We start from the raw sequence: 27,363 nt of genomic DNA on the forward strand, positions 1-27,363 counted from the left end.
GTACTCAGTTTTGGGACATTTGAAAATATGAATATTTATGAATGACTTTTTGTAGGTCCTTTTGTAAATAATATCTCATATTGTATGTAATTGCACGTAGCTATTTATAAAATAATTTGCACTTTGTTTAAGTAGTGTTTCGCTCCTGTACTAACCTCCAGGTAATAGCTGGAGATCTCCTGCTATTACAACTGATCTCCCCTGGTGAAAATGGCCACTTTGGCAATTAGACTCTATGGCATTGAAGTCCCCTCCCAAACCCCGCCCTCTTCAGGCTCTGCCCCAAAAATCTCGAAGTATTTCTCAACCCAGAGCTGGCAACCCTACCCAGCACCCACCTGGACTACAAACCTCTGGTTGCCAACTCCAGGTACTAGCTGGAGATCTCCTCCTGTTACAACTGATCTCCAGCCGATAGAGATCAGTTCTCCTGGAGAAAATGGCCACTTTGGCAGTTGGACTCTATGGCATTGAAGTCCCTCCTCTTCCCAAAACCCGCCCTCTTCAGGCTCCGCCCCAAAAACCTCCTGCTATGGCGAAGAGGGATCTGGCAACCCTACTCACTAAGCATGTGTAGCTGCTCAGCACAGGTAGCAAGACAGTTTAAAGGACAGGCTGTGTTAGTGCAAAGTCCCACGGATGCCTTGCCATCATCATATTGAAACCAGCCCTCAGCTCAGTAATGTAATTATTCTTTCCCCAGTATCTTCAATTTGATTAATAGGGAATGGATTTATAATCACCCTGTAATCATCCCTAGGAAGAAGCATCTGTCCTCTAATGCTTCTGAAGGAGGTTGTATGGCTGGACTGGCTGATGTAAAATGGTCCAAATGTTGTTTTTTTAACTTCATTCGGTATCACAAAATCGATTTTGTAGGGGGATAAGTGCCTCATCTCCTTTGAGGTCTTGTCGATATCATCTCTTTCATTTGTGAATAACCACTGCAGGCTCTTCATTCTTTCTTCCCCTCTATGATCTATTTGAAAGAGCTTTTCATAGGCCTCTTAGTGCCAGTATCATGGCGACACACTATCCTAATGACCTCTAGTATATGCCAGAAGCATCATAGACACAGAAGTGCTCAAAGGTAGCGAATCAGATATATTTATAATAAAGAGTAGGGGAAGATAAAAGGCTGTCAAGAAGGCAGAGATGAGGAGAGAAGGGAACAATATGGAAGGGGAAAAAAACTGAATTATCCTTAGCTATTGTCTCTTTCTTTCTCTCTTTCCAGAGATTTATTTTTCTTGCTCCTTTCCTTTCCCCTCAGACTACTTTAGTGCAAGGATGTCTACACAAGTACCACTTAAGAATAGTGTCACAATAAGGTTGCCAACTCCAGCTTTGGAAATTCCTGGAGATTTTGGGGGGCAGAGCCTGGGGAAAGCGGGTCTTGGGAAGGAGACGGACCTCAGCAGGGTGTAATGCCATAGAGTCCACCCTCCAAAGCAGCCATTTTCTCCAGGGGAACTGATCTCTACTGTCTGGAGATCCACTGTAATCCCAGGAGATCGCCAGGCCCCACCTGCAGTATGGCAACCCTATGTCACAACCATTGCTTAGCACCCATAAACATGTATGGCCATTCTACCTGTTGCTTTCAGATGTTAGGTCCAATTTAAGGAGCCCAAGTATGACCCAACTCTGTACTATCAAATAAATGCCCTGCTGATCTTTGGGCTTATTTTACACGGTTTTCTAAATCTGAATCATGGCAAATGAATAATCAATCCTAAATGTATGTGCCAGAATACCTGCTGGAGATATCAATATAACTTCCTTACAACATTGGTGTAGCTTTATATTTTATGGTATAGCTCTAATAGAGTTGCCAACCTCCAGATACTGGCTGGAGATCTCCTGCTATTACAACTGATCTCCAGCCAATAGATATCAGTTCACCTGGAGAAAATGGCCGCTTTGTCAATTGGACTCTATAGCATTAAAGTCCCTCCCCTTCCCAAACCCCGCCCTCCTCAGGCTCCGCCCCAAAAGCCTCCCGCTGGTGGTGAAGAGGAACCTGGCAACCCTAAGCTCTAATGTTGCTGGTGCTAGCGGCCCAACCATTCTGGCCTAATGTACTGAACATCTATAACCTATGAGCTCCCAAGGTACAGAGCACCTGCTTGCCCCACTGAGCCCTAGTGGCACCTGAGTAGGGATGCCAGGTCCCCCTTCGCCACCGGCAGGAGGTTTTTTGGGACGCAGCCTGAGGAGGGCAGGATTTGGGGAGGGGAGGGGCTTCAATGCCATAGAGTCCAATTGCCAAAGCAGCGATTTTCTGCAGGTGAACTGATCTCTTTCGGCTGGAGATCAGTTGTAACAGCAGGAGATCTCCAGCTACTACCTGGAGGTTCCAAAAAACAATATATATATATATGACCTAAGCTGTACTTATCTTGAAGATATACAAAAATGAAACAGCTATGATGGCTATATAAAATTCCTTTAAATACTTGTGGAACTGCTTGTCGTATATAATACAAATATCAGAACACAATGTTAACTTTTTAAACATATAATATAAGTTTAAAAAGTTAACATTGTGTTCTGATATTTGTATTATATACGATAACAACTACCTGGAGGTTGGCAACCCTACACCTGAGCCTAGTGGCACCTAAGGCATCCTTGTAGGGAAATATTCAGCAACCTGACCTGAATTTCCTTCTGTGCCTTTTCCAGATGGCTTTGATAAATAATACTGCTCTTATTTGGGAATAGGGATGCCCCATGGCATTGCGGCAGTTCCCCAGTGGGCTGACTGAAAAGGTATGCAACAGGAAGGCAATGGTCCAAGTTTTCACGAGACAGTTACAGGGCACTGTGTGAAGGGCAAACAGTCCAGCTTCATAAGATCTAACGATCTGTGCAAGATTGGTTTTGCTAATCAGAGTGGCTGTGTTGGCAAGCAGGACGAGATTTAATTAGAAAGACGCAGGCAGAGCTGCCTTGTGGAAAAACTTACCTACCATAAAAGTCATCCCCTAAATAACAACAAATCAACATCCCAATTCCAAACCAAAGCTCACAAAATCTTCATTCCTTGCTAGGATGGTCAGATCAGGGCCATCTTCCAGATATCTCAAGAGATCAGGGCCAGAGTCAACCAGGAAGAACTCATACCAAGCAGACAGAAATCTCTGCACTAGCCAGAGCAGCTTTGGGGACTACTTTTAGATCAGAGCGAAGGATTCCATAACTACTATTGGGTTAGGAGTATCACAGTAATCCTAAACCAATGAAATCAATTAATCTTGCCACTTACTTCAGTGATATGTGGATCTTAGCCCAACCCTGTGAAACACGCTCCGTGATGTCATATTAAATCACCTGATTACAACACAGGACAGTTAAGCCCTTTGTTTGACAAACATACTTATGAGACAAACAGAGTTACACATACAAGGTGAAGGGAAGCTGAGCAGGTCAAACACAAGAGACATTGTTTCCTGAATGGTAATGTTTGAATAGGTAGTGCTGCTCTGAAAATAAGTTGACCTTGGTGTCTTAGATCAATACAGCATCACTGCTGATCAAGATATGAGTGGAATGGGAAGAAATGTTTTGTGGGTAAACATCTCTTATTTGAACAAAGTGACTTAGTTGCTGTGACCAAGGGCACAGTTTATCAGGAAGTTATTCTTTACAAGCACAGGGAAATGAACTGGACTATGCAAAACCACTGCTATAAAAAATGGATCCACGGAAGCAGGGATCACTTGCCTGTGCGGCTGTACCAACACGATCGCGTCACTTCCAGTTTACACCTGTAAGCACCACATCGCAATGGGCCTTTTACCATTCAAATTCCCAGTTTGAGTGGTAAAAGGCCCATTGTAAAACGGGTGTAAACCGGAAGTGATGCAATTGCGGGACGGCCGGGCACATGCAATCCCTGCCTCAGCTCCACCCCTAAAGGTAGCCACAGTTCTTTTGTTTCTAGGGTTGCCAGGGTGGGAGGTTTTTGGGGTGGAGCCTGAGGAGGGAGGGGTTTGGGGAGGGGAGGGACTTCAATGCCATAGAGTCCAATGGCCAAAGCGGCCATTTTCTCCTGGGAACTGATCTCTATCTGCTGGAGATCAGTTGTAATAGCAGGAGATCCCCAGCTATTACCTGGAGGCTAAACAACAAATATAATAACCTGTGCCAAATATAGGGAATTTCTAAGGAAATGGGCAGCACGTAGGCTCACAATATATATAATGCAATATTAGCAAGAAGAAAATATTTTTTAATGGAAAGACATTACCCTCATGTCTTTATCATAGAAAGTCCACTCTTGGGGATTCCTCTGCATGAACACCTTGAAAATTGGAAACTAGCTTATACAAAGAAATACCGTAATGCGAACAGAAACTGCTGTTTGAAACAAAGGTATTCTGGAAGAGAATGAAACTGGAATGGTCAGGAATTGCTGAAATTTGCTTAAGCAGTTTCTTTACATGCACATATGAAGAAGAACAGTTGGTTTTTATATCCCGATTTTCTCTATCCTTAAAGAGTCTCAAACCAACTTTCAATTATCTTCCCATCCCCTCCCCACAACAGACACCTTGTGAGGTAGGAGAGGCTGAGAGAGTTCCGAGAGAACTGTGACTAGCCCAAGGTCACCCAGCAGGCTTTGTGTGGAGGAGTGGGGAAATCACCAGATTAGAGTCCACCGCTCATGTGGAGGAGTGGGGAATCAAACCCGGTTCTCCAGATTAGAGTCCACCGCTCTTAACCACTACACCACACTGGCTTGCCTTTCACAAAATGTAGTCAGAACATGCACAGAAGAGACTGTCTCTAAGCAATGATGTAAGTGAATTTTCTACCTGCCCATGGTAAGCAGTAGAAACATTTTTCTTTATAAATGGGGCATCTGGCCAATGGGAACACAGAACAATCTAGGGAGGAAGAAGCCCAGAGAAAAAGATACCATTCAAAGAAACCAACCTTATTTCTACATTCTCCAACCACAGCAAAAGCAAGAAAGCTAGGTACGACCATGGGTACCAGCTTCCTCCTTGCAGTCCTGCTTTTTTTACCATCTCTAAGACCAGGCACACGCTCTACATCTGAAGGGAACAGCTGTCTACCCTGTAGCTTTACGCGAGGGCTATTTCTGCACGCAGGAATTGCTCCACCCCAGCTCTGAAACTGGAGCAGGGCTTTTCAGATGATGACATATTTTCCATGTCATCCTCTACCTGCTCTTCCATTATTGTCCAGTTTCCCCTGCATTGTTCTAATCTTTCCAGAAACATCCAAGGCAAAGCCTGTTTGCCCATATGTGTTTAGGAAGGGTCTAAATCTCTCTGCCTACATCTGGCCCTACACCCATCATTCCCCTCCCTCTGCCATCAGCAGGCTTTTGCTGACTTAAAAATTTAGTAGGTATATTGCTTTAACACAATGGCGATATACCTGCTACCAATTTTATAAAGTGCCAGCAGAAGGCCCTCCAGTGGCATGGAAGAGACAGCACAAGAGGTTAGGCAGGAAATAATGGGGACTTGCCCTGTGTGGATGGATGATGGTCTGCTGATGCTGTGAATGCCTATAAATCATCCCTGTGAGGAAGCAGCCTTGGTATCCTTAATGTCCACGGGTGAGGTACTGTGAGAGTTTTGTATGCTTTTATCTGATCATTTGCTGTTGCTAGTATAGTATGCCATTGTGCTTAAAAAGGTAAAGGTAGTTCCCTGTGCAAGCCCCAGGTCATTACTGATCCATGGGGTGATGTCACATCCCAATGTTTACTAGGAAAACTATGTTTATGGGGTGGCTTGCCATTACCTTCCCCATTCTTCTACATTTTACTCCCAGCTAGCTAGGTACTCATTTTACCAACCTCGGAAGGATGGAAGGCTAAGTCAACCTTGAGCCAGCTACCTGAAACTGACTTCTGTTGGGATCGAACTCAGGTCGTGAGCAGAGCTTTTGACTGCAGTACTGCAGCTTAGCACTCTGTGTCACGGGTTCCTATTGTGCTTAATAAACTGGTTTGATTCATAAACAGGTTCTTTTCAGGATTCAAGTGAGAGCATGACCAACCATGCACATAGCTGGTTCACCATATGAATCAAACCAGTTTATTGTGCTGTGTGCATGGTTGGTCATGCTCTCACTTGAATCCTGAAAAGAACCTGCAGCACCTACTCAGCAGCATTCAGCGCAGTGTAACATCTAGTATGAAACAGGATGACATGGTACAAATGTGGAGTCTGGAGGTGGGGCAAAGCGAAGTCCACGTTTTAGGCATGCGTGGGTGTGTGAAAAGTCGGCGGGGGGCACAGGCATTCTCCCGCATTTTCTGGTTTGGACAAGGGCAGCCTTTTTGTAGGAGAGGAAGTGTTTATCCAGATGCTGGAGAAGATTGTGCAGAGCTGGACTGCAGGCTGGAGCTCTGGGCGCTTACACCTGGGGTGATTGGAGGCAGGAGCACAACATAGTCGTGGGAGGAGCAGCAGTGCACGTTGAGCGAGAGCTGCCGTTAGGGAGTTGTGTATTATTAGTTATCATGATGTATTTTAACTGAAATCTTGTGGATGATCATATTATTGATGAAAGCCGCCCTGAGCCAGATCTCGATCGGAAAAGGACGGGATAAAAATCTAATAAATAAATTTTAAAAACATTAAAAATACAGTCTTGAGACAATAGAGTGGGCTGTACCATATCTGGCTGCGGTGGAGTACAATTGTTGAATTCCCACCCACCCCTCCCTGGTGTCAAAAAAGCATCCTGCAAGAAGAAACTGAGTATCTCAAAAACAAAAAGTTCTAGCCCATCCTTCTCCTTCCATGTCTAGTTTGACACTTGAGCTGAGTTTCTCACCTAGGAAAGCATTCAAAATGTGATCCCATCTCCCGCAATCTGAAGTAGCACAGTCCATTCTACCACCTCACTCACACCGCATTCTGTAGCATGTGCAAAGAAAGAAGAAGAAGAAGAAGAGTTGGTTTTTATATGCCGACTTTCTCTGCCACTTAAGGGAGAATCAAACCAGTTTACAATCACCTTCCCTTCCCCTCCCCACAACAGACACCCTGTGAGGTAGGTGAGGCTGAGAGAGAATGACTTGCCCAAGGTCACCCAGCTGGCTTCATGTGTAGGAGTGGGGAAACAAATCCAGTTCACTAGATTGGCATCCGCTGCTCATGTGGAGGAGTGGGGAATCAAACCCAGTTCTCCAGATCAGGCTTCACCGCTCCAAACCACTGTTCTTAACCACTACACCACGCTGGCTTAGATCAAGTTCTGGTCACCAATATTGCTCTTTGCAGTGCATCACACAAAACCCCTTTCTATGGGGTAGCCCTACTCTCAACAGCTATTTAGGGTCTGTTCAGATCTTAGTTGCAAATACTAGCTGAACATAATACTGCAGCAATGGCATAAATAATAGCCATGCAAGAAACATTATTTTTGGCCATCATCCTATCTGGATGCTCTTGCCGAGAGCACGGAGAACAAAAACACTGCAGTGAAAGTGTGATTTTTCATGGAAGAAGGAGGAAAGGGCATCGTACTAATTGGACAAGCATTCATATATGCCCATTTGTCGGCTTCGCTGTCCAAGTCTGCTTTGCTGGAAACTGCTTCCATTGAGATTGTTTCCAGCAGTGCTGGTGAAGCTATTAATTTCCCTGAAGACCATTAGCTGTTGCTGGCATGAGTTGCTCCCTCAATGTACATTCACCCTGGCTGTTTAGCATGGTTATAAGTAGGGCTGTTGATTCGGTTCGGCCCTAACTGAAAAACAGCCGAATTTCCCCTGATTCGGTGGTTTTTAGTTCGGGACGAACCGAACTAAAAAATGGCGGGCAACCGGGGGGGAGGCGAATTCAGCGAGTTTGGGAGTTCACGAATAAATCCGGCAAATTCGGGCCATCAGTAAGCAGCATAACTGTCAGTAAGCAGCATTCTCCTTCCCCGGCCAATCGGTGGCCAAGCTGGGTCTTCTTCTGGCCAATCAGTCAGGATTGAGTACTGGAGGAATCAGCTGATGTGCGGCCCGGCCGGGGAGAGAGAGAGAGAGGGAAATCCTCCTGTGTGTGTGTGTGGGGGGGGTGCTTGTGCATATTCACTCCTTTCTGTGGCTGCAGGGGGCGTATTTTTTGGAGTACAGACCCCAAACTTTCAGCAGAGATTCTTAAGAGACCACCCAAGTTTTGTAAACATTGGGTCAGGGGGTCCCGAGATATGGGCTCCCCCCTTTTTTCTTTCCATGGCTGCAGGGGGCGCATTTTTGGGGTACAGACCCCAAACTTTCAGTGGAGCTTCAGATGAGCCTTCTTAAGATACCCCCCAAGTTTTGTAAACATTGGGCCAGGGGGTCTCGAGATATGGGCTCCACCCCTTTTACCTCCCCCCTTTTCCATTTCCGTGGCTGCAGGGGGCGCTTTTTTGGGGATACAGCCCCCAAACTTTCAGCATAGCTTCAGACAATCCTTCTTAAGATACCACCCAAGCTTTGTAAAGATGGGTTCAGTGGGGGCAGAAATATCGGCTCCCCCCTTTTCTCTTTCTGTGGCTGCAGGGGGCGCATTTTTGGGGGTGCAAATCCCAAACTTTGAGCAGAGCTTCAGACAAGCCTTCTTAAGAGACCACCCAAGTTTTGTAAACATTGGGTCAGGGGGTCCCGAGATATGGGCTTTCCCCTTTCCCCTTTCCCCTGTTGGGATGAATGGGATCCTGTATGCATCTCCTCCAGAGCAAAATGTCCCGTGCCTAAATGGAAACGTCTTGGATTACCCAGTCCTCCCCAGCCCCTCCTGATGGAACAGAAGACAGCCACAGTAAGACCCCTTTGGGGGCTTTAATCTATAATTTTTCTCCTGTGTGTGTGTGGGGGGGGAAGCAGAGTCTGTGTGTGTGTGGGGAGGGAGCAGTTTCTGTGGGTGGGGGGGGAAGCCAAAGGAGGCTTTTGCCGGTTCTGCCTGGGGTGTGTGTTCCCCCTCGAGTCTCTCTCTCCCTGGTTTGAGGGGAGGTTTCAGTTGTGTGTCTTCAGGTTTTCCCTCATTCATAAAAAACTTCTCAGCTGTTTGTCGGGGCTGGGAGCTTTGTGCGTGGGCGGCAAGCTCTGCTCAGAGATGCACATTAAGGGTGGGGGGGACCCCTTTCAGGGCCCATATCTAAGCCCCCCCTGACCCAATCTTTACAAAACTTGGGGGGTCTTTCAAGAAATGTCCTTTGAAGCTCTGCTGAAAGTTTGGGACCTCTACCCCCAAAAATGCCCCCCCAGAGCCGCAGAAAGGCGCTATTGTGTTTTTAATGGCTTTATTCGGCCGAATTTTTTTCCCGAACTTTGAATTCCCGCCGAATTGCACAGACCCGAAGTGGGGGAGTTCGGACTTCGGCATATGCCGAATCTAAACGGGCTGAATTCAGCCAAATCCGAACTATACCGATTTTTTTTTAATTCAACAGCCCTAGTTATAAGTAACATTAAAAGCCATCACATTAATATGGGGAGAAGTCATGGCTATAGGGAAGGGCTGCGGTTTAGTGCTAAAGCATCTGCTCATCATGCAGACGGTCCCCAGGTTCAGTCCCTGGCATCTACACTTAAAAGGATCAAGTAGCAGCAACCTGAGACCCTGGAGAGCTATTGCCAGGCTGAGTAGACAATACTGACCTTGATAGACTAAGGATCCGATTCAGTGCTACACAGCTTCATGTCTTCACAAAACATAAAACAGGTCTCTGAAAATGCGGGGGAAATGCAGGGAAATGCAGGATGAGAGCAAGGCGACCTCTGACAGTCAGAAACAGCATGCGTAATCAACACAAAGAATCGAAGCCGTCAAAGGAGTGACCACGAGGGAAACATCCAAGCATAAAAGGCCATTGAGAACTGTGCCCTGTAAAAACTGAATGTTTGAAGGCAGCATTCATTTATCAAGCAGCAGTGTGATTTAGACGTTAACACGTTGCTTTAGTCCAGTCAAAGTAGTTTTCTCCATGTAACTGTTTAAAGTAATGCACCTTGACAGGTGGGTCCAAGCAACCACAATGAAAGCAGAGCATTGGCACAATTTTCTAGGTGGACAGATCTTATCCTTGCCATCTAGTTTAGGACAAAGTTTTGTTAGCCATACATAGGGTTGTGCAAATTTTTTGGGGGTAAATTTCAGGTTCAGGGTTATTGGGCCCGATTTTTTTGGTAAACCCAGAATAAGCCGAATACCCATACCAGTAAAGGGGTATTTCAGCTTTATTTCTGAGTTTACAAAAAAAAATTGGGTCTATTATAGTCTATGGGGATTTTTTTCGAAGCTCCTGTGGTGACATTTTTTGAGGTAGAGTCACCAAATTTGCAGCGTGGCTGCAAGGGACTCTCCTTAGACAGACATCGAAGTCTGGTGAACATTGGGACAGAGGATCCAATTTTCTGGGCCCACAAAGGGGTCACTCCCATCCTCCAAGCATTTGTGAGCCAAGCTGTTCATCGGTTTTCAGGGTCAGAAGTTCAGCGTAGCCGAGGACAGGCGGAAAGAGCCAACTTGCAGGCTGGCGCCTCAAAGTTTGGGGCTCCCTTCATATCTGGGGCGCATAGCATGATGTCCATGCTAATTAGCTTCCAAACTGAGAAAAATGGCTTAAATGCAAGAAAAATAAGACATGGAAAACATTTCTTTGGGTGGCAAATTACATCCTGTGAACAGTCCTTTATTATAGTAATAAAAAATCTGATTTCAAGAGATGGTCACGGTGTGGGGAAACGAAGCCTGTACTTGGGGCGACCTTCCGTTTGAGAGCAGGTTTTCAGGAGGGGTGATATTGAAGCCAGCTGGAGTCATGACCAAGGCAGCTCTTGTGAAGAAGATTGCTCATCCTTACCAGTGAGGAGTCTTCTTCAAAAGCCCAATAAGTAGCTGTAGAAGCGGCCGTTTTTTAGTTGAGGGTATATTCCTTCGGACGGGACTGGGTGAGCCCCGTCTTTTGCAATGACCCTTCCAGACTAGTTGGGTCAAAGTTGGCTTTGATTACATGGCCCCTAACTCAAAAGGGCCCCAACTAAGGGGCCCTAACAAAACCAGTCAAAGATAGAAAAATGGGAGAAAACACAGAGCTGTGCATTTGAGCAAAGGCGAATAGCCGAAACCCAAAAAAACTATATCAGCTTTTTCTCTGTATCTGTTCAGCTTTTTCAGGAATCTCCTATTCGGCTTTGGGCAGATTCCCAGGTTTTGGTATTCAGTCAACCCGAAACCCGAAAACTGCCGAGACGGCTAATTGCGGGTTTATTTTTGGTTCGGATATATTGATATGCACAACCCTAGTTAGCCGCATATTACTGCCCTATTCACTCTACATCTGTGGCACAGGTGCCACTGAAGCATGTGGGAAACTTTGGCCCGGATGAGAGGAGTTCACACCCGCATAATGACAGAAGAAGAAGAAGAGTCGGTTTGCATACCCCACTTTTCTCTGTCTCAAAGCAGCTTACAATCACCTTCCCTTTCCCTCCTCACAACCAGTATAAGCTGTTCTATTAAGTCTAGAGGTGCATAGAAAGGAGTCTGCAATGCACAGCAAACTTAAAATGAGAAGGGGACCTTGGTATTCTCAGAACTGTTGTGAGGCTGCAAAGAGAAATCCCACTCTTTGCCATCATTCCTCATCAGAGAAATGGATTTTTGATCTTTGCTTCCTGCTACTGATGAAGGGGGGGGGGCACTAAATTTTAGACTTGTTACCCAAATTAGTACTGCATTTTTGGAATGCCAATAAAACCAGAATTCCCTGGTGGCTCCTACACGAGACACTGAATCCCCAACTTCATCTCCCTCTTCTTCCTTGAGTCAGGGAGAACAGGGGAGCTCAGGTCTCTCTCTGCTTTGAACTGGCTTGAGGACCTGGGACTATCTACTGTCCAAGATTCTGTGAACTCCTCAGCTGTCTGAATTGGAGGCTGTGTGCAGAACAGTGCTAGTGGGGACAATCTGAGCACTGTGCGCAAGGAGAGAATCTTTATTGGGTTTTTCTTGAGAGATGTCTATTTTGCTTCAGGACACAGCGTGAACAATCTCTCAGCAATGTAATTGTCACTGGGAAAACCTGTGACTACATTTCATTAGTACAATTCATTTTTAACTACACAAAGTTACCATAAGTGTCTCAGCTGCTTGAGTCAAGACTATAGACATCTTTATGATTTCAATACACTGGGGAGAACGGCAGAATCCAACAAGTCATTCTGCGCTGCAGTCTCAAAACACATGCCAATTGTTACAACCAAAGATGTATATTGTAAACATGGGCATTAGGAGTCTGAATGTAATGCAAGGTGCAGGACCAAGATCAGGGTCAGCCAGCATGGTGTAGTGGTATTGAGAGCCAGCGTGGTGTAGTGGTTAAGAGCGGTGGACTCTAATCTGGAGAACTGGGTTTGATTACCCACTCCTCCACATGAGCGTCGGACTCTAATCTGGTGAACCGGGTTTGTTTCCCCACTCCTCCACATGAAACCTGCTGGGTGACCTTGGGCTAGTCACAGTTCTCTCAGAAATCCATGCGAGCAATCCAGCTACAATGGCCACAGGCCAGAAACAAAGTGAAGTTCAGGTTGAGGGTAAAAAAATACTAATGATCTGTCCAAACTGAAAGGACTACAATGTAACTCAGGGTAGGATTGAGTTCCAGGGAGTTACAATGTGGAGTTACACCCTTCTAAGTCCATTGAAGTCAATGTGCTTGGCAGGGTATAATTCTGTTTTAGAATGGCACTGTTAGGCAAGCAGAAGCACTACTCTTAAAATGCAGCAGATCTTCACAAGCTGAAAACACAAACAGACTAAAGAATTATCTGGCAAGCCCAAGCTTTATAGGACCTGTGTGATTGGCTCCTTGGATCACATGCTGTGACCTAGTCAAGTGACTCCAGACCCGGAGAGGAATGGCAGTGCTGGTGGCAACTGTTGTTCTATAGGCTTCAGCAGCTGGACCTCAGATGTAGCTTATAAGGCACTGGCCTTGGACCGAGCAGAGTCCTAATTTGAGTCCCACCCTGGCATCTTACATTGGATCATGTGATTCTGTACCCAGATCAGCTCATGTGTTCACTTCATCATGGGCTCCTCACAATTAGACCCAGATTAAAGAATCTTCCACACCACCATTTTGTTCATCGCTGAGCATAGAGTTGTCAGATGTCCAGTTTTTACCCGGACAGCCTGGTATTTCTACTTGCTGACCAGGTAATAAATTAAGAAAATACCAGATGTATAAATGTCTAGTATTTTCTAATTACATTTTCTAGCGAAGTGAGGATTGAGGGGGCAGTTTGGGAGATGATAGGCTGCATGGCTGGCAGAAGATGAGGGATGAAGGAGGGAAGCTGTGGCTCAGTGGTAGAGCATCTGCTTGGCATGCAGAAGATCCCAGGTTCAATCCCCAGCATCTCCAGTTAAAGGGACTAGGCAAATAGGTGAAGTAAAAGACCCCTGCCTGAGACCCTGGAGAGCCACGGCTGGTGTGAGTAGACAATACTGACTCTGATGGTCCAAGGGTCTGATTCAATATAAGGTAGCTTCATGTGTTCAAGCTCCACCACACCTTTGCAGCCAGCTGTCTGGGCCGGAATGCAGGTGGTGGAATTCAGACAGCAGGATGTAGGCTAGGCTGCATCTCCCTGACATATTATTTTCTATAGTTAGAGAGATTTTGATATGGGGGAAATATTTGTTTATTCAGACCCCCAGCTGCTGTCTAAATTTATCTTTTTCTCTATATGTGTAAACAGAACAGGTCATTTGAATAGCTCAAATCAAATGCAGGTTGCAGCTTGTGAATTTCACTGCCCGATCAGAATTCAGAAACTTTGCAAAGAATGGAGGGGAAAGTTGCTCCTGGGGTTATTGGGGAATGATTCAGCTGATGGATTCTTCGCTGTTATGCCTCCAAGCTGTCTGTAAACAGGATGTGACCTGCAAATTTGGTATGTGGTAAAGCAATCATACAACCGCTTCAATACACACAATGAATGGTGCTTGTATTTATTCAACCACCATTTACACCGCACCAGTATGGAGATATGAGTGGACGCTGCCTCTCAACCACAGATCTGCCGCAGAGCTGGTTCAAGGCTTCCCAAACGTTCTCGTAAAGGAGACTGCATCCTGCATCAGAGTTGGTGTGACAACTCTCGACATGACTGCCTGCCTCCCAAAGAGAATAGCAGTTTTCTGACTCAGATCTAATCAGCAATAAACAAATTACCAAGCTGGCAAATTGGACGATTAGAAAATCAGCCGTTTAACACGAGGCGAGTTGGCAGTTACACCAGCTGCCGTGATCGCCTCCCTGAAGAGATTTAACAAGACTCTCTTATGCTAAAGATAATTCACAACCAGCTTTTGCAGCATTCCCCCCCCCCCCAGCAGACATAATACTGCGTCATCTTTGACTCATTGCTTGGAGAGTGACTAGGAATCTCTTTGCCATATAATGATAAAAGTAAGATATATATTTTTTAAATGAATGTGTGACCAGCTTAGGTATCACCGATTATGCTGTATTTTTCTCAAGTACTTTTACAAACAGGCTTAAAACTTCCTTACACCCCTTACAAGGAAACAGCAATGGCTTTTCAGTCCTGACCATGGGGAAGAACACCTTGGCGCTATCAAACAGGAAAGGGCTAAAAAGCTCCCCCCTGCCCGATGTAAGGGGAAGCTCAGTGGTAGAGCCTCTGCTTGGCATGCAGAAAGTCCCAGGTTCAACCCCTGGCATCTCCAGTTGACGGGACTAGGCAAGTAGGTGATGTGAAAGACCTCTGCTTGAGACCCTGGAGAGCCGCCGCCAGTCTGAGTAGACAATACTGACTTTGATGGACCAAGGGTCTGATTCAGTATAAGGCAGCTTCATGTGTTCACGTGTTCATTTATGTATTTAAAATAGTTGTACCCTGCCCTTCATACTGCTTAAGCAAGTTTATGAATTCAAATGTATATACACAAATATACACATGTAAATAATCCCCTCCCTCATAAAATGCCTAGAGGAGTTGTGAGTTGCTTGGGTCTCCATTGTGGGCAAAGCTGGTTATAAATATATCAATACACAGTAATAAAAGCCCAAGTGAATGGAATAGTCTTGCAGCGCCTCCTAAATAAATAACTTGTACCTCCCTCACCTCCTCAGAGAACTTGTTCCATTGGGCGGGAGCTTTGATGGGAAAGCCATGGGCTCTAGTTGGTGCCAGGCAGGCTACCCTAAACAGGGAACACTCAACCAGCAGGTTTCAGCCTGAGGACCGCCTCAGGGGCTAGTTTTCTACCACCATGTTTAATGACTAAAATAAATGAAATGGCGTGACTAAACACCTATGATTGTACTATGACTATACTAAGTGTCTCGATGCTCTCTCATTTTTTTCTCACCATGGTGGTTATTAGATAAATTCTCCATCATTTGCCAGGTTACTAGATGAGTCAAGTTTGCCACTTTGTCTATTTCATGACACCTCTTGTTGACCCACTCTGCTGATGCTTGATACAGAAGAGACCACCCATAAAATATGTTACACTTATTAATGACTTTTGAAACATTCCCCTATCAAGATATGCCCTGTATTAAATATGACTCAATCCTTTCTTTGTTTCAGCTTTGCTATTCCCTCCCCACTCTTTTATGTGTATCCATAACATATTTATAGATGGTGCCAGACATTGAAGAACACCACACAGCAGCTTGGGGGAGGGTGTTGCCAACTCCCCATCACAATTTATCCCAGTCACCCCAGCCCTTCTTTTTCTGCAAGCTGTAGCCCCTATTAATACATTCCTGGACTCTTTCTACCAGGATATAGAGGAATACCCAGAATCCATTCAATATGCTGGTGTTGTCTTTTGAGAATGTTCTTATACATAAGGGTGTTCAATTCCTGCAAAGTGGTGATGAAAGTCGGAGAGAGAGAGAGCTCATCTTTATTCAAGGAAGCCAAGAAATACAATTACCCAAGGCTATTACAGAATAAGAAAGACAGATGTCTCTGCTTAATATTGACGTAGCTGTGCGTCAGCTAGTGAATGGAATGAGAGGGTTATGTACTTGAAAGAGAATGGGTCTTCTAAGACCGCTTTGTTCACAGAGAAGACTAATCTCATCCCTACCACCTCAGGGCCCTATTGGGCAAAAGCAGGGCCCTATTCACTGGCAGATAAGGACACTACGGCAAGAACTCCTCAGGCATCACAGGAAATTGGACTCTGACCACACAACGGCCCACTGTTAACAATTTGCTAATTACTTTGCTGACAAAATTGCACAGAGCCGCTCTGAGTTAGCTGCTGGTGTGGATGTGTTCAGATCATGTGTCTTTGGCACCTGCTTCTCCGATTTATCGGAGCTTGGGGCACCTGAGGATGTGGACCGGATCCTTGGAAGGATGCCAGAGGGGGCTGGCCAAGTGAGTAAGGGGAGTGGTAAATGCATCCTTGAGAGTGGGAATTGTGCTTCCCATGCTCAATGGAGCAGTGATTAGACCTGTTCTGAAAAAAAAACCTCCTGAGCCCTAGTATGTTGGAGAACTTTGGGCCAGTCTCTAATCTTCCATTCTTGGGCAAGGTGCTAGAGTGGGTGGCTGCTTCTCAGCTCCAGGGGCTCTTGGAAGAGATTGATTTTCTGGACCCATTTCAGTCTGGCTTTTAGTTAGGTTTTGGAACATGTTGGGGGAGGTGATGGCAAATAGCTCTAGGAATCAATGGAAACTCGATGAGAAACCATAGAGTTTCCATCAATTCCCAGAGTACACACTGTCACTGCTAGGTTTTCCACAGAAGTGATGTCATCACGATAGATAGACAGACAGACAGACAGACAGACAGACAGACAGACAGACAGACAGACAGATAGATAGATAGATAGATAGATAGATAGAAATATTTGCTTTTGTTAGCATGGATAACCATATTTCTACCTCATGATACGTGGTTTCACTAGGATTGGCACATAACAGAAGTGGAAAAATTAACATGCAGTTTTCAAAACTTCATCGAAATTTGAAGTATGAAGAAGTTAAAGATTGATTATCTTGGTTCCAGTATCATCAAATAAACTCATTTTTTTTACAAGATTTGAAAACAGGATTTTCTAAAACTAAATCAACTTTACAAAAACTATTACTGGATACAAATGATCATCTCATATCTAAGATGTATAAATTACTGTTAGAAATCTACTGTGAACAAGAATGAATAAAACCTACCATGATTAGTTGGGCGCAAATGTTATATTAAGGTATTGAATTAACAAATTTTAACAAGATAAGATAAGTATATTAATTAAATAGTATGTGGATTAATTCTGTTAGCAAAAGTATATACAATTTATTTTTAGATGGAAGAGAGTGAGGGGGAAGTCATTTTAAGTTTAAATTACTATTATTCTTTGTTTTTTATTACTTTTATCAACTTTTTAGTAATATTGATTTATATGTTGATATATTAAATGAAGAAAATAATAAAAAAATTCATAAAAAAAAGAAATTTGGTCTTCCACCTTGAATTATACTAATATATCATATGAATTGTCTTGCAGAAACTGCTGCAGCTGTGAACATAGAGCATTGTGAAAGGGCCAAACTCGCTACTAAACAGCAAGTGGATACAGCATCTTTTGCAAGGTCGTTCCTGGTGGGCTCTCTTTCTCCCCAGGCTGTGGCACCCTCCTGGGCCAGTTCTCAGTGAGCTCTCTTCCTCCATGGGCCACTAAGACACCTCCAGCAGCCTTGGTCAGCCCAACCCATTGCTGCTTCTGCCAACCCCTGGGTTGCCATTGGATAAAATAGAAAAATGTCATGTCCCTTTGGTAGAGGCTTATGTGTGGAAATGAGCCACTGAAACTTTTAACTGCATGGAGGTAAATAACATCCCATTAAGCCTCTACTAAAGGGACAAGACATTTTCTCCAGGCAGTTGTAAACCCTAAACAGGATCTACTCAATGCTAGTCTGACATGCTAAGTGCTACTATACCACTCACCCATCCATTTAATACATACACATGTATACAGGGATTTCTGGGTTTTAAATGGTTGTACAGCAGGTAGAAATGCACCAGACAAAGCTAAGGGCATTGCTGATTACATTGCAAAGCGGTGCCTTCTCTCTCTACACTGTAACTGTAGGAATATCTTAGATGATCTGTTGAGAGATTGTCTGGTGTGTGGGGTTTATGATGAAGTGTCCAACAACACCTCCTGGCTGAACTAAAATTGACACCTGTGGAAACACTAAACTTTCTTTGCAGTTTATTCATATGGCAGCTGGGAAATTGAACACTATTTCTATTCTGGCTGAAGTAGAACTATAACCATTTGCCAATGACCTCAAACTTATCGAGATGATAGATATTGCATTGAGGTCAATCTAGCTTAAGTCTATTTACCTGGCAGACAGGAGATGGAATAGAATTTTTTTTTGCACTGAAGAACAGAGGTCTCATTGTTTATACATTTGAGTCTATAAACAGGCACCTGAGGATGTCGACAGGATCCTTGGAAAGTTTAGCCCTACAGTACCTGTGTCCTTGACCCTTGCTCTTCCTGGATGATAAAAGCTGCCAGAGGGGGGCTGGCCAGACAAGTAAAGGGAGTGATAAATGCTTCCTTGAGAGAGGGAATTGTGCTGCCCATGCTCAAGGAAGCAGTGATTAGACCTGTTCTGGAGGGGAAAAAACCCTGAGCCCTACTATGTTGGAGTACTTCGGTCCAGTCTCCAATCTTCCATTCTTGGGCAAGGTGCTAGAGTGGGTGCTAGAGTGAGTGCTTCTCAGCTCCAGGAGCTCTTGGAAGAGACTCATTTTCAGGACCCATTTCAATCTGGCTTTTAGTTAGGATTTGTTGGGTGGATGAGAAGTGGATGTGCAGTATGGCTCCTTCCAAGGAAACTTCCACTCATCATTGCAAAAAAGAAAGAAAGAAAGAAAGAAAGAAAGAAAGAAAGAAAGAAAGAAAGAAAGAAAGAAAGAAAGAAAGAAAGAAAGAAAGAAAGAAAGATTCTTACCACTAGGAAACAGTATCCAAGGAATCCATACCATCAGCACAGGCCATATTCAGGAGTTGTCAATCAATTTCCCAAGGTGACTGCTGAGGTTCTGGGCGCTTTTGACGTGAAGCTATTGTCATTCCATCTTGATGCAGCATGAAAGCCAGAAATGTGACCTTTGCACTCTGTAAAAATTTTTTGAGGAAGAGCTTGGCCGTCTTATTGAACAAGGAGGAGGCCTTGAACCAGTTACAGTGGGCTACCCCAATTGTGGTCATACTAAAACCTAATGGTAAGGTGGGGATCTGTGGGGATTACAAGTGCCCTGTAAATAAGGCACTGAAACAGCATCTATATCCAGTGCCTGCAGTAATTCAGCTGTATGCTGTCCCTGCTTGAGGGAAAGTCGTTGCAAAACTGGATCAGCAGCTGATTGTTGATGATGGTATAGTAGATGCCCAACAAATCACCACACAACAAGGGACATTCCAGGTGAAGTGACTCCACTTCAGAATTTCAATTGCTCTTGAAATGTTTCAACATTTCAAGGAGACCCTCTGTTTGGAATTCCAGGGGTTATTCCATGCTTTGATGATGTCCTAATAATGGGCTCAACAGAGGGTGAACTTGCTAAAAGGCTGCATGAAATCTTACTTTGTTTACACAAATCAGGACTCCATATTATAAACTATGTGAAATCAGAACTTCTAGAGTCACATTCTTGGGCTATTGTACTAATGCTTCTGGTATACACCCCGTTAAAGACAAGGTGCATGCACTCCAGGATGCACCAACTCCAAAAACAAAGCAGGAGCTTCAAACCTCCCTGAGGATACTCATGTTTTACCATAACTTCCTTCCACAAAAAAGCAACCATTGCTGAGCCAGTGTGAGGATGCATTCCAAAACATTTAGAAGTTAATGACTTACAATGTCCTGTTTATACATTATGATGAAAAGAAACTACTATTCATTACCACTGATGGTGCTGAAACTGGGCTTAGCCACAAATTGTCAGATCATATGTTGCTAGCCCCCCCTTTCATCTGCACATCCCTCACTCCCAGCATGAATGTACATATGCCATCTGTAACATCATGAACAAGCCCCAGTCCCTGCGAGGCAAGCACTGAACTTGGGGAGCAATCGCCACATTTTGTGTCTCCAGTTGGATTTGTAGCAAACAACAGCTTTTAAAGAAGAAGTCTTTTGGTGGGAGAGACTTGGGAGGGCGAGTTGTACAAACAGGACAAAGGCAATCAAGCCCCACCAGGCTGAAAAACAATGACACCTCTTCCTGGGATTGTCTTTTATATAGTATGCAGTTACTGACCATTTGGACATTAAGTTCCCTGTGACAGTCTGGAACATCCAAATTAAAATCTTGCCATTGTCTCAAGGTTCCCGCCAAATATATGTCTCAGCGTCATGCCATCCATTTTGTAACTTTGTCTTGTAACTCAAACAGTTCTATAGTTCTCTCCTGATAAGTTGCCCAACACCCAAGTTATTCCTTTATTCTCTGTTGTAATATCTGTGTTCTGAAACAATCCCAAATTGTCCTATGGGCCCAAAATAGTATAACTAGCCTGGCGTAAGAGGAGAAATCTGATCCTGATCCTGGATATATCTTGCACTAGTTCCTTCTATGCAGACTAGGAAAAGTATATCTTTCCTCCTCATCTTGAGCTATCTCCATTTGTTTTCTAAAGCATACTGTACCACACAGGGAGCTGGCACTTTGCTCCTCTCTGCTATTTAGGCCTCACATCTGGAAGACTGGGCACTGCTGCTCCTATGGACCCACTTCTCCTCTGTCCTATTCCCCATTTCCCCCACAATTACACCTCTAGCATAAAAGTAACTCCTGCTCCAAACTGGAGTTGCTCTAGTTGATTTTGAGTTGTTGTTGTTGTTATATTTTTTAGTTTAGATAAGGAATGTGCTATTTGTCTGTGCTTTGATTTGGTATTTGCTAATATTTGCTTGGGATAAAGTCTCCCCACACTATTGTACCAAATCCCTCAACAAACTCCATATTTCTTTTTAAATCTTTAAATCAGGTCTATGTCATCCTTTTCCTGCTGAAACTCGCTACTCACAGTCACCAGTTTAGGCGCTGTGGAACACAGGCAAGATGCTGCTGCAGTAATCTTGTTTGTCGGCATCCTAGAGGCACCTGGTTGGCCACTGTGAGAACAGACTGCTGGACTTGATGGGTCTTGGTCAGTCTGAACATACATACATATGTTTGTGGGGCTGTGGTAACGGGTACAGAGGCATCAACTGCTTACTATTCAAGAACTATGTTATCTACTGAAAGAAATTATGCACATATGGATAGAGAAGCTCTTGCTGTTATCTCAGGCAACCAAAAAATTCTACACCTACTTCTGTGGCAATGCTTTTGAAATCTGCACAGATCACAAAGCACAAGTTGCCAGACCATTTTGTCCACACCGCATGCTGCATGCTCAAGAATTGTTCATATGAAAACTCTAGCTGGATATCTGGTAGCTTGTAATTGACTTGGACATTGAAAAGACTAGTAATGAGTACAGCACATGCCAGACTACTAGGCATAATCCACCAAGAGCACCTTATTTCCTTGGGAAGAGGACAAGAAGCCTTGGTCAAGAATTCATATTGCTTTTGCAGGTCCCTTCCAGGGAAAAAAACTTCTTGATTGTGGTGGACTCCTATTCTAAATGTCTCAAAGTGCTTCTTTACAATTTCTTGTGCCCAACGCATTTGTCCACCTCTGAGAACTACTCTATACATTACAACAAATGACGTGGTAAAAGCATGGACAATACACTTCAAAGGTTAGATGTGCATTAAGTCCACTTCTGATCACTTCAGAATCTCTGTGCAGACTTATCCTGTGTAAAGCCATTACCCTTTCACAAAACACCTGTGCAAAGTCTAAACTTTCTTGGAAGTATACTCATATGGGAGCTGGGGAATTGGACACTATTTCTATACTGGGTGAAGTAGAACTACAACCATTAGCCAATGAACTCAAACTAATGCAGCTACCTTATCAAGGCAACAGACAATACATTAAGGCCAATCTAGCTTAAGTCTATCTACCTGGCAGACAGGAAATAGAATAGAATTAGATTTTGAATACCGAAGAACAAAGGACTAATTGTTCATAAATTTGCATAAATAAACAGGATTTAAAGTTCTATAGCAGATCCCAGAACTGAGCATTTCTTGGGAAAATCTGCATTGTCTTGATGTGTTTGGATAAGTTCTCTGCTGACATAAAATCTTTATACCAGTGGACCTGTGCACACAAGGGCGTTGGACAGTGGGCATACCCCCCATTCTCGCTCTGAAACAAATATTGATCTTTTAAAATTAAGTTCTAGATAGTGTTTTTGATATGCGCAAGGTGTGAGTATGTGTGTTTTTGGACAAGGGGTGGTGGTTACAATAACCAATCAGATGAAAGATTTTGAAGCTCAGGTATATATAAAGGGGGCAGCACACTCAATTTCTTGCAAGAAGTTCCTGATTCTAGATGGTGAGTACATACTTGTTTGACAACACAGGGTGGGACATTATAATGGACAGGCTTCTTCTGTGTCTTCTGCCAATAGATTTCAAGAAAGGCTGTCAACTCAATCTCATCAAACTCAATTATAAAATTAATTAACATTTATTTCTTTATTTACTTAATTTATTTATATCCTGCCTTTCTCTCCAATGGGGACCCAGCAAGTTTTCATGGTAGAGTGGGGGTTCAAACCTGGGTTTCCCAGGTGCTAGTCCAGCACTTTGAGAGCAAGGGTGGTATAGTGGTTAAGATTTGTGGACTCTAATCTGGATAACCGGGTTTGATTCCTCACTCTTCAACATGCAGCCTGCTGGGTGACCTTGGGCTAGTCACAGTTCTCTTTGAACTCTCTCAGCCTCACCTACCTCACAAGGTGCCTGTTGTGGAAGGGGAAGGGAAGGGAATTGTAAGCCGCTTTGAGACTCCTTTGGTAGAGAAAAGTGGGGTATAAAAACCAACTCTATTTCTAGAGTTGCTAGCTCTATTTCTAATGGGCTAAATTGATTAATTACCAGTTAACTATTACAATAGCTCAATGGAGGTAATGCTTCAGAAATGCTTCAGACTACTCAGTGAAGTACCTGTATCAGTTTCTCTTAACTCAATTGGAGTTTCAAATTGAATCTGGCTAGGAAAACTGTCTTGAATTCTTTCCCTGCAGCTAGAGATGTTCCTAGACTAGACAGAACAAGATCTGGGCTCTTCTCCGTGCCAACCAGGTGCTCTATCTCTCAGCCATGGCCCCATCCCAAGTAACAAAGTGGGAACATGGGATGCAACAGACTGTATATATAAGGAGGATCTCCCCAACAACTTGTTCTTCTCTCCTATTAGAATAAATTGTTTAGCTTAAATGCTGGTTACAGTCAGCTGCTAGACTCCCAAGCAGAAAAACACAATTTTATGTCTTTTACGTAAGTATAGTGTTCAAGTGACCATTTTTGCAGAATTTTGTAGATGATATTATGAAAGGTTATATTGCGATCAGGAATGACTGACACTATTTTATAAATATTTATAGACTTTTAAACTATTTTTTAATTAATTAGATATGGTTCAAACTTAATTATTTTCTTTTGCTTTTTTTTTTAATGGTAACTGTCTCTAGTTCCACATACAGGCCTTCATCCATACCCTCCATCAACAATACTTTCCCCCTTCCCTCTTTGTTTTCCTTTTTTGCTTCAAAGGTGAGCCAGCTTGAGAAAGAGTTCTTTGATGTTCAGAGTTTGCCAAACTAAATCATGTTCTTGTCCACGTGAGATTAGGTGTTCTCCCTGCCCTCCCCTGCCCTCTAGATTCTACTGCCCTGACATAGCACAGTATGTGATGACAGCAATTATTCCTCTGCAGGATTCGCTGCACAAGATGATGAAGGTTACCATGTTTCTGTTGGTTGCTGTGTTGATCTTGACCCAGTACACCAGTGTTCAGTCGTGTGCTGTTGATAATGCGATTGACCAGAAGATCGCGGCATCTGTTGCCGCCAAAGGTATTTGAGTCTGTGTGGACCATTAATGATGCTTTAAATTCTATGTCTCATTGCCCTTCTAAAACTCTCGGTTTCTCCCAGGATGAATTGCCTGGTTCTAACAAAAACTAATTGTTCTTGCTTAGAAGATCAGAAAGCCAAACTTGGCTACTAAAGTTGCTTTTCTGAATTTCCACATACTCTCTGCTTCTCTGGATGACTACTGCACAAGGGAGCCCAAGCCACCATCACCCTGTGCAAGCTGCAAGGAGGCAGGAAACTGACACCTGCCCTCCTCCTCTTCCCCTTGCACCATGGGAGAGGGAAGGAGGACAATGGTCTGTCAAGGAACCTCCCAAGGCTGCTGGTTGCCACAACCGGTCCCAATGCCCAAGTGGGCGGAGCAGTGGTAGGATTCTTTGGCAACCCTCCATCTCTGGTGGTCTAGGCCTAGGAGCACCTAGTGGATGGACTAGCCCTGTACTGCCACCATCTGTCCTAACCTGTCCTCTGGTGAGGGTGCTGGTGGCCACTGAATTTGCTCCTCAACCACTGTCTTCACAAGCTGAAAGCAACAGCCACCTCATCTTCTTCCTCACAGAAAGGGTGGTTGAGTAGGGTGGCCAGGTCCCTCTTCGCCACCGGCGGGAGATTTTTTGGGGTGGAGCCTGAGGAGGGCGGGGTTTGGGGAAGGGAGGGACTTCAATGCCATAGTGTTCAATTGCCGAAGCGGCCATTTTTCTCCAGGCGATCTGATCTCTATCCGCTGGAGATCAGTTGAATTAGCAGGAGATCGCCTGCTACTGCCTGGCAGTTGGCAACCCTATGGTTGAGGTGTGACTGCAGTGACCACAGCAGCTTGCTCATCTTTTTGTAAGGAGGAGGCGGTGTGTGGTGAAGAAGCAGTAGTAGCTACAGTCACATCTGATGTGATGAAATGATGAGGAAGAAGCAGCAGGAGTTGCTGCTACCTCCTTCCCTCATCATCCACCATGACTGGCCCCACAGAATTACAAAACTGGGCCAAATATGGGCTGGTCATATGAATTATACAGCTTTAAGGTTGACAATGAGGTAACTGAAATTGTTCAAGACTTTCTATTCCTTGGCTCCATCATCAATCAAAAGGGAGACTGCAACCAAGAAATCAGGAGTTTGAGACTGGGAAGGGCAGCCATGAAGGGGCTAACAAAGATTATTAAGTGTTAGGATGTGTTACTGGCAGCCAATAGTATTCCCTATTGCTATATATGGGTGTGACAGTTGGACAATGAAGAAAGCTGACAGGAAGATAGTAGATTCCTTTGAAATGTGGTGTTGGAGGAGAGTGTTACAGATACCGTGGATCGCCAAAAAGACAAATAAGTGGGTTCGAGCCTGAACCATCCCTAGATGCTAAAATTACTTAACTGAGGTTATCACGCTTTGGTCAAATTATGAGAAGATGAGTCACTGGAAAAGACAATAATAGTAGGAAAAGTTGAAGGCAGCAGGAAAAGAGGAAGATCCATCATGAGATGGATTGACTCAATCAAAGAAGCCACAGCCCTGAGTTTGCAAAATACCTTGATGGACCACTGATCTGATTAAGTAAAAGGCAGCTTCATGCATTCTTATGTGTTCAGTTTGTTATGATTGTGCAATTCTGAACTTATAATAACAACTAAAGCCTCTCTTCTTCTCCCCAGGCCCGGGGAAAAGGGGGATTAGGAATACCCAGTTATAAAGGGGCATCACCAGCCAACAGGAAGTAGTTAATTAAGCAGAGATCAGAAGCTGTTTCAAAAGAGGTGTAGGGAAAATTTGAAGGGACTGGAAGGTGAGGCTTTCGTTACTGTTTTTCTCCTTTGCTGCAAAGTGTGCTCATTTATTTTTCCCCGTTTTCATTATCGTAATTTGTAATAAGGAAGGAGATAAGTATTTTTTCCCCTAAATCAATGTGAATCTGTGGCCAGGGCAGACATGGTCCAGAGGACCCAAGATAGGATTTCTGTCAGAGCAGGTTTCTGGACAGCCAACATACCAAATTTCTAAATAATAAAGAAATAAAATTGTATGGCTGACTGGACAGGGTATAACCCTGCTTGTCTGAGAATGAGACTGATCCTACTTGCATCTACTTGTCTATATGGTAACGGGAAAAAATAAACCTCTTCAGCTTGAGCAAGGGTAGTTTGTGGTGACAGTAACCCCCTTACTTATCTTGCAGTGACCGCTGCCCTGGCAAATGCCCATCTGGTTTGTACAAATGTGCATTCAAGGGGACGTCTTGCCGTCTGTCCTTCAGGTGAGTCACTCCATGTTGCTATTTTGGGAGAGACTTAGAAGTTGGGGTATTGACAACAGGCGGGCATGAAGAGAAATTACTCTACAGGCAGATTTTTTAAAAATCCCATGGGTATTTGCTTGCCTTGGGTATACATGGGTATAAAGTGCAAGCTAGTTTGCTGCAAGTTGGTTGGCTTGGCTACCATGCACAACAGCAAGCACTTGTATGTTATGATGCTGAAAAATTAAGATCCTCTGTTATTAAGGTTACTTACCAGCTCTGGGCTGGGATATACCTGGAGATTTGGGGGGGGGGGTGGAGCCTGAGGAGGGCAGGGTTTGGGGAGGGGAGGGCTTTCTATGGGGTATAATGCCATAGAGTCCACCTTCTAAAGTGGCCATTTTCTCCAGGGGAACTGATCTCTGTTGCCTGGAGATCAATTATAATCCCAGGAAACATAGAATCATAGAGTTGTAGGGGACCATACAGGCCATCTACTCCAACCCCCTACTCAAGGCAGGATCAGCCTAGAACATCCCTGACAAGTATTTGTCATCTCTAGTCACCACCTGGAGGTTGGCAACCCTATCTGTCATGTAGTGGATGAAGTGTTCAACTGCCTTTCACTGTAACCTCTTTTTTTCCTAAGGTTACAAAATTACTGCCTGTGCCTGTGGATATGGTTGTGGTTCCTGGGATATTCAGGGTGAAAATGTCTGTCACTGCCAGTGTGCCGTCATGGACTGGGCATCTGCCCGGTGTTGCAAAGTGGGCATCTGATAATTCCTCAGCTGCTTGCTGGCTTTGTGGATCAAACTACTGTGATCAATAAAAGCATTCATCATTTTTGGAGGAGTCCAGTGTTTGAGTATTTACCCTGGAGGCTGAGAAACCAAGGGGAGGAGAACTGCAGAGCCAATGGGACATATGCCGCCACTCCTTGGTGCCATTTACAATATGGATTTGAATAATAAACACAATTTTCAAGAGAAATAGGGAAAAGATCTAAGAGGTATAGCTCCCAATGAAGTATGGAGGTGTGTATTAACAAATGGATCTAAATTCACGGTTCC

At 44.1% G+C, this 27,363-nt stretch overlaps 1 protein-coding gene across 1 annotated transcript; it reads left to right on the forward strand.

Annotated features, from left to right (window-relative positions):
• The first annotated feature begins 23,909 nt into the window (after positions 1–23,909).
• On the forward strand, positions 23,910–27,105 carry RETN (resistin). Its single transcript, XM_056866974.1, has 3 exons — positions 23,910–24,042; positions 26,231–26,308; positions 26,940–27,105. The coding sequence occupies exons 1-3, from the start codon at positions 23,919–23,921 to the stop codon at positions 27,068–27,070; spliced, it is 333 nt and encodes a 110-aa protein (XP_056722952.1). The 5' UTR covers positions 23,910–23,918; the 3' UTR covers positions 27,071–27,105.
• Positions 27,106–27,363: the final 258 nt, after the last annotated feature.

The sequence above is a fragment of the Euleptes europaea genome, chromosome 1 (genome assembly GCF_029931775.1).
Source record: "Euleptes europaea isolate rEulEur1 chromosome 1, rEulEur1.hap1, whole genome shotgun sequence".
Lineage (NCBI taxonomy): Eukaryota > Metazoa > Chordata > Lepidosauria > Squamata > Sphaerodactylidae > Euleptes > Euleptes europaea.